The sequence below is a fragment of the Hippocampus bargibanti genome, linkage group LG05 (genome assembly GCF_051943395.1).
Source record: "Hippocampus bargibanti isolate YZ-2025 linkage group LG05, ASM5194339v1, whole genome shotgun sequence".
In the NCBI taxonomy this organism is placed as follows: domain Eukaryota; kingdom Metazoa; phylum Chordata; class Actinopteri; order Syngnathiformes; family Syngnathidae; genus Hippocampus; species Hippocampus bargibanti.
In genome coordinates this window covers 21,364,414-21,382,245 of record NC_142738.1, presented here as the reverse complement: position 1 = coordinate 21,382,245, position 17,832 = coordinate 21,364,414, and the positions used below count along the sequence as shown (strand labels likewise).

Genomic DNA, 17,832 nt, shown 5'->3' with positions numbered 1-17,832 from the left:
GTTTGCCAAGTCTCAGTTATACAAAAAAAGTCAAGCTTACGGTCAATTAGAATGTCTTGGATAAGACACCCCTTTCCCGTAAGCGAGCGGACGTTGAGGAGGCCGAAGTTGACGCTGGTGGCGTCCCCACGACGAGGCGCATTAGCCGACCTAGCCAGGCCGGCTAACATACGGTGGTCGATCGTGCGGCTACTCCCTCTGCGCGGCTGGCGGACGGATGACCACAGGGAGGTGATATCCTTGGAGCCATCGAGGTGAAAGCCTCGACGTGATCCGCGGTGGATATACCTCCGTGAAGGGCGACGAGCGATTTCCGGAAACCGGAGAATCGCCGGTGGCACGCTCGTCCATCGGGAGCGGAACTTCAGCAGCTCCGCCGCCGAGTACTGTAGCCGCCCAACAGGTCGATGGAGAAGCGCCATGATATTCACCAGCAACACCCAGAGGGAGGCAGCGGCCAGGTAGCCCTCGACAGCGGGAACAGGTGGGTGGAGATGATAACGCGGCTTCGTCAGTGATCCGGATAAGCGACCGGAATCATGAGATGGATCGATAGCCAACGTTCGTTTGGTGACTGTCTGGTAATTCCAGAGGTTCGTGAACCATAAAAAAGCTAAAAAGAGGTTTAAAAGGCTAAAAGAAGGTAAAAAACAGGTAAAAAACATTACGCGGGAAAGCAGCGGCAGCCAAAGCGCGCCAGCGTCCGCTCCCGCATTTCTTCATGTAATGTGAACCCTTACAAAATAAATTGATCCCACCAAAAAAAAATCTGAATTGCATTCAGACCTGCACCGTGACCATAGCACTGAAGTACATATTCCTGATTTTGTAGAACTCAATATATTTATTCTGTGTTTACTACTAATAGGTAAATTGGATGGTAGGGCGGAGTTTTGATTATTCTGTTGGATATCGTGTCAGAAAATGGGAGGGGGCTTGGACCCAGTTGTGCATGTGAACAAAATACTTCACAATTTGTGTTCAAAATTTAGAATTGTCAAAAAATATACGATCATGGCTCCTGCAAAACACAATTGCTGACCTTACAGGCTCTAAATATTGTCTCTTGAAAAAAATAAGCGCCACCTGCTGGTAGTTTTGGTTTGACATGATTCGTTAAGTCCCCACAGAGTTACGAAAAACCTGGAAAAATTAAATCAAGAATTATGCCATTTTAAAGTGATTTCTGAGTGAGCACAGGCTAAAAAATGGGTCCTAAAATCAAATGTTTATGAGTTTCATAAATATGTTTTTTTCATGTTTGAAATTGGGTTCCCACGGGACAAAACTTTTGCACACCATGTCCCCACCATGTGGCAAAAACGTGTATGCGTGTGTGTGCATGTGTGTGTGTGTGTGTGTGTGTGTGTGTGTGTGTGTGTGTGTGTGTGTGTGTGTGTGTGTGTGTGTGTGTGTGTGTGTGTGTGTTACTTCCGGGTTGAGTGAACGCTGGCGTGTCTGGCTGCCAGTGATCACTTGCAGAAAAACTTATCCTGTGACTGTAAAGCAGGGGTGTCAAACTCATTTCGCATCGCGGGCCACATACGGCCTAGGGAGATGTCAAGTGGGCCGGACCATTAAAATTATACCATACTCTGCTAAAAATAGCAAAAATATCATGTCTTTCCTTTGTTTTGGTGTAAAGAAGCACAAGAACATTAGGAAAATATTGACATTTAATGAACTATCCTTTTACAAAACATTTCATGAAACACCTCATCTTTCCTTAGACAAAAGTGCAATTTACTTTTATCATTCACAAATATGCATTGCAATTAATCCCAATGATTATACAAAGGCACAAAACTTTAATTTGTACTGAAAAATATAGTAATGCACTTTAAGATTAAATGAGACTTTTAAAGAAAGGGATTTTTTTAAACCACTTACACATACGCATAAAAAATCTAAATGTAATCCCTGCGTACACCTTACAAACTAAGGGGAGTGATTCTAAATTTGTAATGAAGAAAGTGTTCACGTGTCCTGTAAATCTGTAAACTTCATACATGAAACATACATACACATACAATACATACTGAAAATATATGGAGTTGTATGAACAGTAGAATTCCATCACAGAACTTTTGTTTTGAAGCTGCTGACTAACATTAAAGTGTGGTATGGCAGGCTGTGGGTAATGTTGCTGTCGCTGAGAAGTTTGTCAAACTGACGATGGTTCAGACCTCTGGAAATTTACAGTGCGAACAACCACCTCCATGACGTGGTCCATTTTCAGCGACTTGCAACACAATGCCTCCTGGTGCAAAATACAGTGAAATGTCCAGAAACGATCTCCTCCATTAAGGGCTTGTACTTTGTCTTTGAACTTTGTCACGACACCTGCTTTCTTTCCTACCATGGATGACGCCCCGTCTGTAGCCAGGCTGACAGCGCGGGACCAGTTCACTCCAACTCTGTCCAATACAGCAACGACAGAGCCGAAAATGTCCTCGGCTGTTGTGGTGTCCATCATTAGCACCAACTCAAGAAACTCTTCAGTAACAGTCAATGTCTCATCAACTCCTCGAATAAATAAGGTCCGTTGGGCCACGTCTGTGATGTCAGTGCTCTCGTCAATTGCCACGGAAAATGCAATAAATCCTCTCTGCTGTAGTATTCCTCGTCAGGCTAATATTGGCAAAAGCTTGTCGCTTCTCGGAACATACAAGTTCAGCCGCCTTCATCATGAATCGTTTAACAAACTCACCGTCGAAATAGCCCCTCGATGCTAATGCTATTTCACTAGCAATTAGGTAGCTGGCATTTACCGCTGCTCCGGATGAAAGTTGACTGCTGTTTCCTCAGACCCGCCAGCAATTCGTTAATCTCTTCTCTTCTCTTCTCAGTTGTCCTTGCAACCCGTCATATTTTTTCGCTGTGATGAGTCCCGTAGTGGCGTCGAATATTATATTCCTTCAATACCGAAAGTTGTTGCAAACACACCAAGCACAAAGGTTTTCCGTGCATCTCTGTAAATAAATAGGATGTGGTCCATTTTTCTTTGAAAATTCTACACTCCTTATCTACTTTTCTCCGTTTGGATAACGACATTTTGGCTAATGAGGTTGTAGCGGAGAGGTAGAGACCAAGATATTAACAACGTCGTAACAAGCAGCAGATGGCGCATTGACACCGTCGGCTGTTTTCAGTCTGTCTCAGTGATGCGGCGTGTCTTCTACTCTGATGGAAAGAGTGCGCCCCTTAGCGGATAATCCATGAATTGCAGTGAATCAAAAATATTAATTCCATGTCTTTTATGCATTTTTCCACTTTCAAATTATCCTGCGGGCCTGATCGAACCTCTTCGGGGGCCGGTTCCGGCCCGCGGGCCGTATGTTTGACACCTCTGCTGTAAAGTGTCCTTGAGAGGTTTGAAAGGTGCTTATACATGAAATGTATTATTATTATTATTAATCATGGAAAATTCATCATGATGTCATCAAGAAATCAACTTTGACTTGACTCTTGTGACGTTGTAGTTGATTACAAAAACTGAAATTGTTCAAACCCTCAATGCTTGCCAATGTAACTTGCAAATATTGGTGATGGACAGCCATGCATGCACCCATCACTGACTGATGACTATGAACAGCAGTGTGACATTGGCTCTATAGACATTTTTTAACCACAATTTTGCACCACCGTTTGCTCATTAGCCACATTGTGGCCCACTTCATCCCCCTTTACCACCAGAATAAATTGCCTCTCAAAAATAAAAGGACTCCCAATTAGTTTACGGCTACTGGATTATTTTTCTAGTATAATATCTAAATCAATAAACTAATATGGCACATACAGTACTGTTTTATAGTCTATTTATGTGTCACTTCAACGTCCAGTGAGTTATATTTTTGTCACGGTTTGCGAGGTGGTGATGGCGGGTTCGGATCCCAAAAAGCAGGCAGGAGGGAGCAGGAGGTTGTTTGACAAATTGTATTAAAATAAAGTCAGCAGGAACAAAATGTAAAACATCAAAATGATCTGAATGGAAAAAATACAAAGTAGCAAAAGAAAACCAAGTGTAAAAGTCCGCCAAGGTTAAACAAACACGTACACAATGCATGCAGCAAACAAGCAGCAAACAAACAATGAACCGGCACCGGATGATCGTGCCAGGTGTCCTTTTAAGTGTCATTGATTATAACGACCAGCACCTGCGAGGCTGCCGGCAGGGCTGACGTCGCTACCCGCTGGTCGCCAATCTGATCGGGACGACCAGCACCTGTGCAGGTGCAGGCGGGGTCGACAGCGCCCCCCGTTGGTCGCCAACCAGATCATGACAGTACCCCCCCTTCAAGGGGCTGCTTCCAGAAGTCCCAACAGTCTCCCAAAAGGTCCACTCGCCAGGGAACGGTCGGTGGAGAGGGCAACCGCTGCCTCTCCAGCATACGACGGGCGGCGGCCTGATGGGAACGGGACTGGGCCTGGGGTGGACGAAGACGCGGCACGGATCGTCGTGAGCGTGAGTGCGATCCCTCTCGCACGTTCACGCGACGGCGCATGGCTCTGCGTGGACGTCGAACTGCCAGGCGCAGAATGGCACCCCGTACGGCCGTATGGGACCAGGTCTCGGCCGGACGCCGACGTGGGCGTGAACTGCCCGGCTCCGGGGGAACGAGACCAGTCCAGAGCCGCTCCGGGATCCAGCGGTGAGTGGGGTCTCGGACTGACGTTGACGCGGACGTTGCACGGCTCGTCGTGGATGAGACTCAATTCGTCATGCACGACGACAGCGTGGCTGGACGTGGGCGTGCAATGCCAGTCACCCAGTTTCACCCTGGACGGCCACCTGGAAGGAGGTCTCGGCCGGACGTTTACGTGGACGTTGCGGCTCGTCGAGTGACGCAATTCAAACTCGACGAGGCTTGCGCTAACGTGGACGTAGCATTGCCAGGCACAGGGTGGAAATGAGACGGGTCCGATGTACCTGCGGGATCCGATGGTAGGCCGATTCATTCTGTCACGGTTTGCGAGGTGGTGATGGCGGGTTCGGATCCCAAAAAGCAGGCAGGAGGGAGCAGGAGGTTGTTTGACAAATTGTATTAAAATAAAGTCAGCAGGAACAAAATGTAAAACATCAAAATGATCTGAATGGAAAAAATACAAAGTAGCAAAAGAAAACCAAGTGTAAAAGTCCGCAAGGTTAAACAAACACGTACACAATGCATGCGGCAAACAAGCAGCAAACAAACAATGAACCGGCACCGGATGATCGTGCCAGGTGTCCTTTTAAGTGTCATTGATTATAACGACCAGCACCTGCGAGGCTGCCGGCAGGGCTGACGTCGCTACCCGCTGGTCGCCAATCTGATCGGGACGACCAGCACCTGTGCAGGTGCAGGCGGGGCCGACAGCGCCCCCCGTTGGTCGCCAACCAGATCATGACAATTTTGGGCGTGCTTTTTCCATTCATTATATTTGTCAACTCATGCTCACAAACCAACAACTTTGTAATGCAGGTTGGGCAGGTGAAGTGCATGTAAAAATGGGGATTACGTCACACCCTGGGATTCACACCACGCTTTGTGTGTTCCCTGAGGTGGGGTCATATTTCTTAAGGGTGCCATGATGTACAAAAGGCTGTGTCACAATTAAGTCCAATGGTGCATGAACATAACACATTGAGTATTAAAATGATTTAAAGGACAACCGATGTCACTTTTTTGTTTCCTAACTGACATCAGAAAAACGTTTTATAGCATCCAATACCCAAAACACGCGGTATGATATTTTTATTCAAATGCAAAACACCAATAAAAATACTTAAAGTGTCCAAAATCTGCAAAAAATTGAGCTGCGAATTGGGCATTTTCAGAAAGTCCCGACCCCAATTCGTGACGTCATGCCAAGACGTCTTGCATTGCTGGAGAATCAAAACAATGGCTTCAGATTCGGAGAATATGCTTTCTTGTTACAAATCCAGTTATGAATATGATTCAAATAGCTTACAAACTAAGGGGAGTGATTCTAAATTTGTAATGAAGAAAGTGTTCACGTGTCCTGTAAATCTGTAAACTTCATACATGAAACATACATACACATACAATACATACTGAAAATATATGGAGTTGTATGAACAGTAGAATTCCATCACAGAACTTTTGTTTTGAAGCTGCTGACTAACATTAAAGTGTGGTATGGCAGGCTGTGGGTAATGTTGCTGTCGCTGAGAAGTTTGTCAAACTGACGATGGTTCAGACCTCTGGAAATTTACAGTGCGAACAACCACCTCCATGACGTGGTCCATTTTCAGCGACTTGCAACACAATGCCTCCTGGTGCAAAATACAGTGAAATGTCCAGAAACGATCTCCTCCATTAAGGGCTTGTACTTTGTCTTTGAACTTTGTCACGACACCTGCTTTCTTTCCTACCATGGATGACGCCCCGTCTGTAGCCAGGCTGACAGCGCGGGACCAGTTCACTCCAACTCTGTCCAATACAGCAACGACAGAGCCGAAAATGTCCTCGGCTGTTGTGGTGTCCATCATTAGCACCAACTCAAGAAACTCTTCAGTAACAGTCAATGTCTCATCAACTCCTCGAATAAATAAGGTCCGTTGGGCCACGTCTGTGATGTCAGTGCTCTCGTCAATTGCCACGGAAAATGCAATAAATCCTCTCTGCTGTAGTATTCCTCGTCAGGCTAATATTGGCAAAAGCTTGTCGCTTCTCGGAACATACAAGTTCAGCCGCCTTCATCATGAATCGTTTAACAAACTCACCGTCGAAATAGCCCCTCGATGCTAATGCTATTTCACTAGCAATTAGGTAGCTGGCATTTACCGCTGCTCCGGATGAAAGTTGACTGCTGTTTCCTCAGACCCGCCAGCAATTCGTTAATCTCTTCTCTTCTCTTCTCAGTTGTCCTTGCAACCCGTCATATTTTTTCGCTGTGATGAGTCCCGTAGTGGCGTCGAATATTATATTCCTTCAATACCGAAACTTGTTGCAAACACACCAAGCACAAAGGTTTTCCGTGCATCTCTGTAAATAAATAGGATGTGGTCCATTTTTCTTTGAAAATTCTACACTCCTTATCTACTTTTCTCCGTTTGGATAACGACATTTTGGCTAATGAGGTTGTAGCGGAGAGGTAGAGACCAAGATATTAACAACGTCGTAACAAGCAGCAGATGGCGCATTGACACCGTCGGCTGTTTTCAGTCTGTCTCAGTGATGCGGCGTGTCTTCTACTCTGATGGAAAGAGTGCGCCCCTTAGCGGATAATCCATGAATTGCAGTGAATCAAAAATATTAATTCCATGTCTTTTATGCATTTTTCCACTTTCAAATTATCCTGCGGGCCTGATCGAACCTCTTCGGGGGCCGGTTCCGGCCCGCGGGCCGTATGTTTGACACCTCTGCTGTAAAGTGTCCTTGAGAGGTTTGAAAGGTGCTTATACATGAAATGTATTATTATTATTATAAATCATGGAAAATTCATCATGATGTCATCAAGAAATCAACTTTGACTTGACTCTTGTGACGTTGTAGTTGATTACAAAAACTGAAATTGTTCAAACCCTCAATGCTTGCCAATGTAACTTGCAAATATTGGTGATGGACAGCCATGCATGCACCCATCACTGACTGATGACTATGAACAGCAGTGTGACATTGGCTCTATAGACATTTTTTAACCACAATTTTGCACCACCGTTTGCTCATTAGCCACATTGTGGCCCACTTCATCCCCCTTTACCACCAGAATAAATTGCCTCTCAAAAATAAAAGGACTCCCAATTAGTTTACGGCTACTGGATTATTTTTCTAGTATAATATCTAAATCAATAAACTAATATGGCACATACAGTACTGTTTTATAGTCTATTTATGTGTCACTTCAACGTCCAGTGAGTTATATTTTTGTCACGGTTTGCGAGGTGGTGATGGCGGGTTCGGATCCCAAAAAGCAGGCAGGAGGGAGCAGGAGGTTGTTTGACAAATTGTATTAAAATAAAGTCAGCAGGAACAAAATGTAAAACATCAAAATGATCTGAATGGAAAAAATACAAAGTAGCAAAAGAAAACCAAGTGTAAAAGTCCGCCAAGGTTAAACAAACACGTACACAATGCATGCAGCAAACAAGCAGCAAACAAACAATGAACCGGCACCGGATGATCGTGCCAGGTGTCCTTTTAAGTGTCATTGATTATAACGACCAGCACCTGCGAGGCTGCCGGCAGGGCTGACGTCGCTACCCGCTGGTCGCCAATCTGATCAGGACGACCAGCACCTGTGCAGGTGCAGGCGGGGTCGACAGCGCCCCCCGTTGGTCGCCAACCAGATCATGACAGTACCCCCCCTTCAAGGGGCTGCTTCCAGAAGTCCCAACAGTCTCCCAAAAGGTCCACTCGCCAGGGAACGGTCGGTGGAGAGGGCAACCGCTGCCTCTCCAGCATACGACGGGCGGCGGCCTGATGGGAACGGGACTGGGCCTGGGGTGGACGAAGACGCGGCACGGATCGTCGTGGGCGTGAGTGCGATCCCTCTCGCACGTTCACGCGACGGCGCATGGCTCTGCGTGGACGTCGAACTGCCAGGCGCAGAATGGCACCCCGTACGGCCGTATGGGACCAGGACTCGGCCGGACGCCGACGTGGGCGTGGACTGCCCGGCTCCGGGGGAACGAGACCAGTCCAGAGCCGCTCCGGGATCCAGCGGTGAGTGGGGTCTCGGACTGACGTTGACGCGGACGTTGCACGGCTCGTCGTGGATGAGACTCAATTCGTCATGCACGACGACAGCGTGGCTGGACGTGGGCGTGCAATGCCAGTCACCCAGTTTCACCCTGGACGGCCACCTGGAAGGAGGTCTCGGCCGGACGTTTACGTGGACGTTGCGGCTCGTCGAGTGACGCAATTCAAACTCGACGAGGCTTGCGCTAACGTGGACGTAGCATTGCCAGGCACAGGGTGGAAATGAGACGGGTCCGATGTACCTGCGGGATCCGATGGTAGGCCGATTCATTCTGTCACGGTTTGCGAGGTGGTGATGGCGGGTTCGGATCCCAAAAAGCAGGCAGGAGGGAGCAGGAGGTTGTTTGACAAATTGTATTAAAATAAAGTCAGCAGGAACAAAATGTAAAACATCAAAATGATCTGAATGGAAAAAATACAAAGTAGCAAAAGAAAACCAAGTGTAAAAGTCCGCAAGGTTAAACAAACACGTACACAATGCATGCGGCAAACAAGCAGCAAACAAACAATGAACCGGCACCGGATGATCGTGCCAGGTGTCCTTTTAAGTGTCATTGATTATAACGACCAGCACCTGCGAGGCTGCCGGCAGGGCTGACGTCGCTACCCGCTGGTCGCCAATCTGATCGGGACGACCAGCACCTGTGCAGGTGCAGGCGGGGCCGACAGCGCCCCCCGTTGGTCGCCAACCAGATCATGACAATTTTGGGCGTGCTTTTTCCATTCATTATATTTGTCAACTCATGCTCACAAACCAACAACTTTGTAATGCAGGTTGGGCAGGTGAAGTGCATGTAAAAATGGGGATTACGTCACACCCTGGGATTCACACCACGCTTTGTGTGTTCCCTGAGGTGGGGTCATATTTCTTAAGGGTGCCATGATGTACAAAAGGCTGTGTCACAATTAAGTCCAATGGTGCATGAACATAACACATTGAGTATTAAAATGATTTAAAGGACAACCGATGTCACTTTTTTGTTTCCTAACTGACATCAGAAAAACGTTTTATAGCATCCAATACCCAAAACCCGCGGTATGATATTTTTATTCAAATGCAAAACACCAATAAAAATACTTAAAGTGTCCAAAATCTGCAAAAAATTGAGCTGCGAATTGGGCATTTTCAGAAAGTCCCGACCCCAATTCGTGACGTCATGCCAAGACGTCTTGCATTGCTGGAGAATCAAAACAATGGCTTCAGATTCGGAGAATATGCTTTCTTGTTACAAATCCAGTTATGAATATGATTCAAATAGTTCTGAGGAGGAAAGCATGCATGTTTGCAATCGATTAAAGAATTTATTCCGTGCCATTTTGAGGCAACATTGGTGGGAAATGTATCACCAAAAAAGAGGCAGAAAATGGCGACCAAGCTCCGTGTGAGGAATTAATCAGCCCGTTTCCACAGGCTGATAAATTCCTTACATGGAGCTTGGTCGCCCTCTTCTGGCTCTTTTTGGTGCAACATGACGTTTTCAGACCAAACAAGTACAGCAAAATATATTGACGTGATGGAAGGACTGCTACAATGTGTCCTTTTTTCGGTCAGGGGTGTTCCTTCAGTGACGTCACGTACGGACTCGTCGCCAACTCAAAAACAAACCTTCCGGAATATTCAGCGCGAGTTTTAAAACATAAAATATAGCTATATGCGGTGGAATCCTTGTAAAATACGCTCAGTAGAAGTCATTTGAAGCCATTTTACAAATTATGGACCAACTTGTCTGGAGACGTCGGTTGTCCTTTAAAGTACAAGCTCTTACCTGATGAGCCAAGGAAGTATCGCTCGAGAGCTGAGCCAAAACCGTCAGGATTCTCTTTGAGATCGCTGACAATGAAGGGCTGCATGGTGGTGTTTTGATCATTTATAGGCCACGTCTGACCGTTGACACTGGCGCCGCCGTACCAGGATACGTTTGTCATGGAGAAGCAGTCCTGACAGGCCCAAGGAGTTGTCATGTATGAAAACACAACAACAAAATGTTGCTCGAGGAACTTGTAGGTTGATGACACAAACATTTTTTTGTGATTGAGAATCAAAAGACACACGTACTGTACATTCTCTTTTTGTACTTTATTGGTCAACTTTTTTTTTGGGGGGGTGGGCAAAAACAATTAAAAACATATCTTTGACGTTATATAAGTCTGAGCCCTTGTCAAGACTTTTGGGAGGGCTGCCAAGTGGTCAGCTGAGTGGCACCCAGCGGGATTTTGGAAATTGTGTGTTTGTAAAGATTTTTTGAGCCTGAGCAATCATGCCACATGACAGGGAGTTATGGTGGTGGGGACAGATTAACCTCACTGAGCATGCCAACAATGAATTGTCTTTTAGAATTAAGCCGACGGAAAGTACAATATGTGCCAGTCTTGTTAAATACAGAAATGTTTTGACACAGAATGGTTGAAATGTCTGCAATTATACAGTTTTATAGAAAACATAATAACAGTGTGTTGTTTTTGGATTTACAGACGGACGTACACACTTTAGCACAATGCAATGTTTTAAACCAGAATTGTTTTTGAAATTAGTTTGCAATGGTGTGCAATATTAAATCAGTTCAGGGAGGTATTTACAGTATAGTTTGGTTTTCTTTCTTGTAAGCTCAAAATGAGTGAATATGTATATTACTGGTGCATTCATTAGAATGCAGTCCATTTGACACAAATGCAAAACAAACAACCTGGATAATACATTTATTAATATCAATTAACTACATCTTCCTCAAGTCAGTGTTATCATTTATAGTCAGATTTTACTTAATTGATTGGTTCTTGCTAGATGACTGTTTTGCCAAATGATTTCCGTTTGAGAAGCTAAATGAGTTATTTAGTTTTACTGGGTAAACAACACAAATTACACAATGCAACACCGAACATGATTTAAAAATCCATTGCCCATAACAGTGAAGCAATTGCCTTGCACCTGAATTGGTTGCCATCCAATTGCAAGGCACACATAAAACAAACAACCACTCAGTCTCACATTCACACCTAGGGACAATTTAGAGTGTTCAATCAGCCTGACATGCATGTACAGTGATACCTCCGCTGAGGAACACTTCAGCTCCCAAACTTTTCACCTCACGAACAATTCGCGAGCATATAGTCTTGGCTGGCGAACTAGTTTTCGGCAGAAGAACACCAAACCACGCGGTCGAACAGCATCACGGTGGCTGGCGGAACAACACCAAATCACACAGTCGAACAGTGCCACGGTGGTTTGTGGACTCGATTTCGCCACCCCTTTTCATTGAGTTCGGACGTGGTTTTTTTTATCAGTGTACTTTTGCTCTTACGGGACCGAAAAAGCCCCCACCACAGGCTAGTGTTAAGCTGAAAAAGACACGAAAGAAAATTATGGTCGAGCAGAAGCAGGAGATCATTGAAAAACACGGACGAGGTGTGCGTTTGTGTGACTTAGCGTCACAGTAATAGTACGCTAAGTCTACCATTGCTACCATCCTTAAGATCAAGGAAGCTATTAAGGGTGCGTGTGTAGCTAAGGGTGTTTCTGTATTGTCTAGGCAACCACGTAGGGCAATAGAAGAGGTTGAAAAACTGTTGATTTGGATTAATGAAAAGCAGCTAGCAGGGGACAGTGTAAGTGAGGGTATTATCGCAGAGAAAGCACGGCAACTTCACTCGGATATCATCAAGAGGCAACCTGGAAGTTCATCATCTATTGACAAGTACCATAACAAAGGTAAATAAAATGACTTTATTATAGAGTACAATTTATTTTTTTAATTACAATACAATAGAACATTTATTATACATAAAATACGGTATATTTTTGTGTAGTTTTAAGTCTTATTTAGTAGAAAATTATGTTTTATGGGGACCTGGGAACGGATTAGTCTCATTTGAATTGTTTCTTATGGGAAATAAATGCTCAGAAGACGAACTTTTTGGCTTACACACACTTTCTGGGAACCAATTATGTTCGGGAGCTGAAGTATCACTGATGTTGGAATGTGGGAGGAAACCAGAGAAGACCCACGCAGGCCCGGGGAGAACATGCAAACTCCACACTGGGAGACCAGATTTGAATTCATGACCTCTGCACCATGAAGTTGCCGTACTACCTACTAGGCTACCAGGATGCCCACTTTTGAAATAATGTGTTTGCTTGTTTGTTTGTTTGTTTGTTTTCAGGCCGGGCTTGCGCATTAAATGGAAACCACAAAAAAAATGTATTTCTGCATGAACACAAATGAGAGTGAGAGGAAGCCCATCTACCTTAAGCTGCACATGGCACTGCACCGGCGTCCATGTCATACTGTAGCACTCAGTCTCCATGTCCTCATTCACATCCAAGGAAATTTTGATCTCGGCCACCGCGTCCCACGTGTAGCAGAACTCAGTCTTGTTGAGCCAGCACAGGTTTCTCACGAACGGAACCTCCAGGTCAGAGTTCCCCACGTTCCCAACGTCTATCTCCACGTAGGTCTTGTCCTCCGTCAGGGTCTGGATCACCAGCGAGTGGGTTCTTCTTTCCCAGATCAATCCGCTCAAAGTCCCCTTAATGATCCAGTTCTTGTTGGGCTGGTCCACCACTTGCCAGTATATGATCCCAATGGTCATTACAAAGAAGATGGCCACCCCGAGACACGCAATCGCTCCTTTCCACGTCTCATTCATCTCCTTCAAGCCCGTGTCCCATGTTACCTCTGGAATAGGGCTAGGGTTCCTATTTCGAGCGTGAGGCATGTTGTTTTTGAGATCAGCAAAAAAACAAACACCAAGAAATACTGCAGAAAGCTCTGTGCGCCAAACGACTCTGTTGCTGCTTCATCATGCCGTCAGGGTGTTAGGGTATATGTTCTCTTTTCTTGTGTTATCTGCACACCCTGTACGGTGCGGCACAGCAACAGACATGCCATGTGAGAAAATCGGCGTGGGTAGCAAAACAGTAGGAATGGAGAGTTGACTTACCACATAGTGCCGCTTTTTTAAAAGCTTGACTTGACGTGCATTGGCCGCAACAAAGTGGTGAGCTGCCCCAAGTGGAGTTTGGCAGCGGTGCCCGCGAATACCCTGAAAGACTCGCTGTCGCTTAGCCCGCACCGTCTGACGTAACGCTGCGCTCTTTCTTCACATGAAAGGTGGAGAGAGGGACATGGGGGTGGGGAGGTTTGAGGGGAACCGGTAGGGTTTTCCAGAACAACAGAGTTTCCAGTGTCGGCGAAGCGATCAGGGTTGACTACGAAACGGGAGAGACCCCCCATGTGTGGCCGCGCACTATCTGTGCGCTTTGCGTGCGTAAAGGGTGTGCAGTCCAAGTGGCAGGGTTTGTGGCGCGTTCGAGTGCGTGGTCACAGGCGTCATGCCACGTGTGGATCTTTTCCATACCTCAGTCACAGATGATCTTGTTGCATTCCGCGTTTTCTTGGAGAGCAGAGAAGGATGTGAGCCTGCCAAAAACATGAGCGCCGAAATTTTACATAAGCGTATGTTGTGATTTTGCTCTCTCTCTCTCTCTCTCTCTCTCTCTCTCTCTTCTCTCTCTCTCTCTCTCTCTCTCTCTCTCTCTCTCTCTCTCTCTCTCTCTCTCTCTCTCTCTCTCTCTCTCTCTCTCTCTCTCTCTCTCTCTCTCTCTCTCTCTCTCTCTCTCTCTCTCTCTCTCTCTCTCTCTCTCTCTCTCTCTCTCTCTCTCTCTCTCTCTCTCTCTCTCTCTCTTTCTCTTTCTCTCTCTCTTTCTCTATCCATCTATCAATCGAGGTTTGAAGATCTACATATGCAATATTTAATCAGAACATCCAACGAACAACGAACATCAATCATTCAGATTAGTGAATATGCACTGATAATGAGGTGAGCCAACATTAAAAACGCACACTGCGAATTCAGTGTCTGAATGTAGAAGCAAAAAGCACAGTAAAAGTGAGCAAAGAGTTCAATTTTGACATGAAGCAAGCGGTTATCAAACTGGTCATTTCCAAAGCAGTTCAGAGAGCATCAAGTGAATACAGGTAAAATCATTTTGTGTTCATGATCAATTGCCATTTATTGTACACGAGAATTGTTATTTGGTTCTAATTTTGTATATCGCCGATAATTGAAGGCCACAACTTGTTTGTCAGTGTGCCCGAATGAATGGCAGCGTGTTTTGTCCAAGGTGGCAATCATGATACTATTTGGACTGTCACCATCTAACATGTCTGAAATCACAGTGTAAACATTGTGCCACTGAACAACACTTTGACACAATGCAGCTCAGCCATGAATGAATTGCTTAAAACAGTTCACGTTTCGTGGCTGTGCAGAACACATGTAAACATTTTAAGTGCTTTGTCAGCACTTTGCAATCTAAGTGACATAGCTCAGATTCCCTCTGCCTTCTCTTCATAATCCTAATAATCATGATCACCATAACAATTAACAATACATTAAAAATAATGTGAATAAAAAAATAATAATACCCGTTTTTAGCAATCATGCTACATTTGGTTATGGTGCTCCACGGTGCCACACCAGATGTCCCAAGAATGCTTGCTGACATAACTTGAAAATCAGTTGCTCTTGTCCCTGTTTATGCGTGTCAGTTCCCCCTCAGATCCTAATCCATCACATAACTCTGTCAGAGCCAGAAGTAAGGGATAATGCGTCCAAGCATGCATGCGTGCCCAAGTTCAACATGGGTAGTGGAGCGGTCAGGCTCATGGGTTAGAGGTCAGGCTTCTGACTTCAACGGAACATCCAGGGGAGGGGGTTGTCTGAATTTACACACCATCCAACACCCAAACCCCCCGTCCTCTGCCATTCCCATCCCTTCCAGCTATAAATAGACCGAGGGCTGTTGATTGGCACGCTCCACTCCCTCAGAGAGTGTGAACACAGGGCATGAAGAAAAAAAGAAAAATCACTCCGTATGTCATGATCTGGTTGGCGACCAACGGGGGGCGCTGTCGGCCCCGCCTGCACAGGTGCTGGTCGTCCCGATCAGATTGGCGACCAACGGATAACGACGTCAGCCCTGCCGGCAGCCTCGCAGGTGCTGGTCGTTATAATCACTGACACTTAAAAGGACACCCGGTACGATCATCCGTTGTCGGTTCATTGTTTGCTGCATTGTTTGCTGCATGCATTGTGTATGTGTTTGTTTAACCTTGGCGGACTTTTACTTTTGGTCTTCTTTTGCTACTTTGTATATTTCTGTTCAGTTGATTTTGATGTTTTACATTTTGTTCCTGCTGACCTTTATTTTAATACAATTTGTCAAACAACCTCCTACTCACTCCTGCCTGCTTTTTGGGATCCGCACCCGCCATCACCACCTTGCAAACCGTGACACCGTAATTGGCCAGTTTTTTCTACCACTGAATTTGTGTTGATAGCAAAGGCGAAGGGGTAAATTGATAGTTTGCGAATGAAATAGCTTCATTTAGACTGTGTTGGAATCTTTGTGCAAAGTCAAACAGTGTGCCATTTTAATGGTTACATATAACATTTTATTTGCAACATTCTTGCAGATGATCTTATGTGCTAAAACCGTGAAAAAATAAATGCAATACAATACATATTGATGTATATAGCGCTTTAACAACAGCTGAAGCTGCAACAAAGCGCTTCACAAGGACAGGTATCATATAAAGGAAATAAAGCAGTAAAAAATTAAAGCAAAGTTCATAGAAAGCACCATGGAGTAAAACCAAGATCAAGTCGGAATCATGCTGAGTCGAATGCCAAAAAGTGCAAGTGAGTTTTATGACAGGTTTTAAAGATGGGCAGCGAGGGGGCTTTCCGAATATTCAGTGGGGAATATTCCAGAGAGTGGGACGAGCAACAGCTAAGGCTCCATCCCCTCTCAGCCTCTAATTAGTTTTGAGCACATCTAATAATGTCTGGTCAGCAGACCAGAGGCGTCGGTAAGGTGTGTTGAGGTGGATGAGCTCGGAGAGGTAAGGAGGAGTGAGGCCATTTAGTTTTGAAGACAAATTACTTTTGATTTCCCAATTGGGGTTTTTTTTGGTCCAAAATTGCACTCTTTAAAACCTCTCATCCCATCTATGTATGGTTGGTGGTTATATACAACAGTGGTTCTTAACCAACAGGTGCAAGAATGTTCCCAAGGGGGGTCCATGTTCCATGCTGGAATACAGTAAAGTCTCGTTATAACGATATCGGATATATCGATAGTCCCGGTTATATCGATACTATTTCTATGCACGCACGGAGAAAATTACATGCAAACAGGGTCGGATATATCGATAGTCCCGGTTATATCGATATTTTTTCGGACTCCCTTGAATATCGATATAACGAGACTTTACTGTATATAAAACAACCCCAGCCTCTGCTGTCGCGCCTTATAATGCAGCGTGCCTTACATAAGGACAACATTTTTAAACATGTAATTCAATTAATTGACGGTGTGCCTTAGAGTCTGGTGCGCAGGAAAATACGGTAGTTTGAATTTAGATTTGTTACTTACTAATTCTGGGAGGGGGTGCGAGAACTGGTTGGCAAACAAGGAAAAAGGTTAAGAACCATTTCTATAGAACATGACTTTTTTGTTATCCTAACCAAAAGACAGTGCTACCAAAAGTCACACGAAAGATAGGGGCTGACAAACACACAAGACTGTGCCATTGGGCTGTAACGGCCACCTCAAAGGGCTCCGTGGCTGACCACAACTACATCAACGGAATGCTGAATTTCAATGCGTTCCACATAATGAAGAGTCCTGGTGTCCACAAGACTGTGACATTTCGAAAACAATTCATGAAAGGAAAAAAGCTTTCAATGGGTTTCCTTCCAAATTCCCCCTAAATGTATGATGGGTTAAGTGGTCACTCTGAATGGGTCAATAGGCGTATTCTTGTCAGTGGTAATGGTGTTAATCATTGTGTGCCCTGCGATTGGCTGGCAACCAGTTCAGGGTGCATCCTACCGAAGGTACTGGCTAAAGACGGCTGAGTCAAATTAAGTCATTTCTAATCCTAGAATCGCTGCCACAATGCCTTTTTGGCCAGTAGTTTAAACTTAATTTACGATCTAAGGGACACGCACACATCTTGAATTGACATGGTTTCAAGATATATTGAACAGCAGGAGTCAAAATTGCGATACTATAACTAAAATGCAGTTGCTTGGTTTACAGAGGAGGTATGTGAAACTGATT

At 45.1% G+C, this 17,832-nt stretch overlaps 1 protein-coding gene across 3 annotated transcripts in view; it reads right to left on the bottom strand.

Moving 5' to 3' along the window:
* The window catches only part of LOC148898212 (SITS-binding protein), a 50,599-nt gene extending 36,492 nt beyond the window's left edge, over positions 1 to 14,107 (bottom strand). For 2 of the 3 annotated variants that reach the window (XM_088997287.1, XM_088997289.1), the window contains exons 1-3: positions 13,644 to 14,107; positions 12,948 to 13,558; positions 10,472 to 10,643 (exon numbers count right to left, since the gene is read on the bottom strand). In XM_088997287.1, coding sequence (XP_088853413.1) covers positions 10,472 to 10,643; positions 12,948 to 13,418 — 643 coding nt within the window. In that variant the 5' untranslated portion in view covers positions 13,419 to 13,558; positions 13,644 to 14,107. The remainder of the gene's footprint in view (positions 1 to 10,471; positions 10,644 to 12,947; positions 13,559 to 13,643) is intronic. The other variant, XM_088997288.1, reaches the window with a different exon arrangement.
* Positions 14,108 to 17,832: the final 3,725 nt, after the last annotated feature.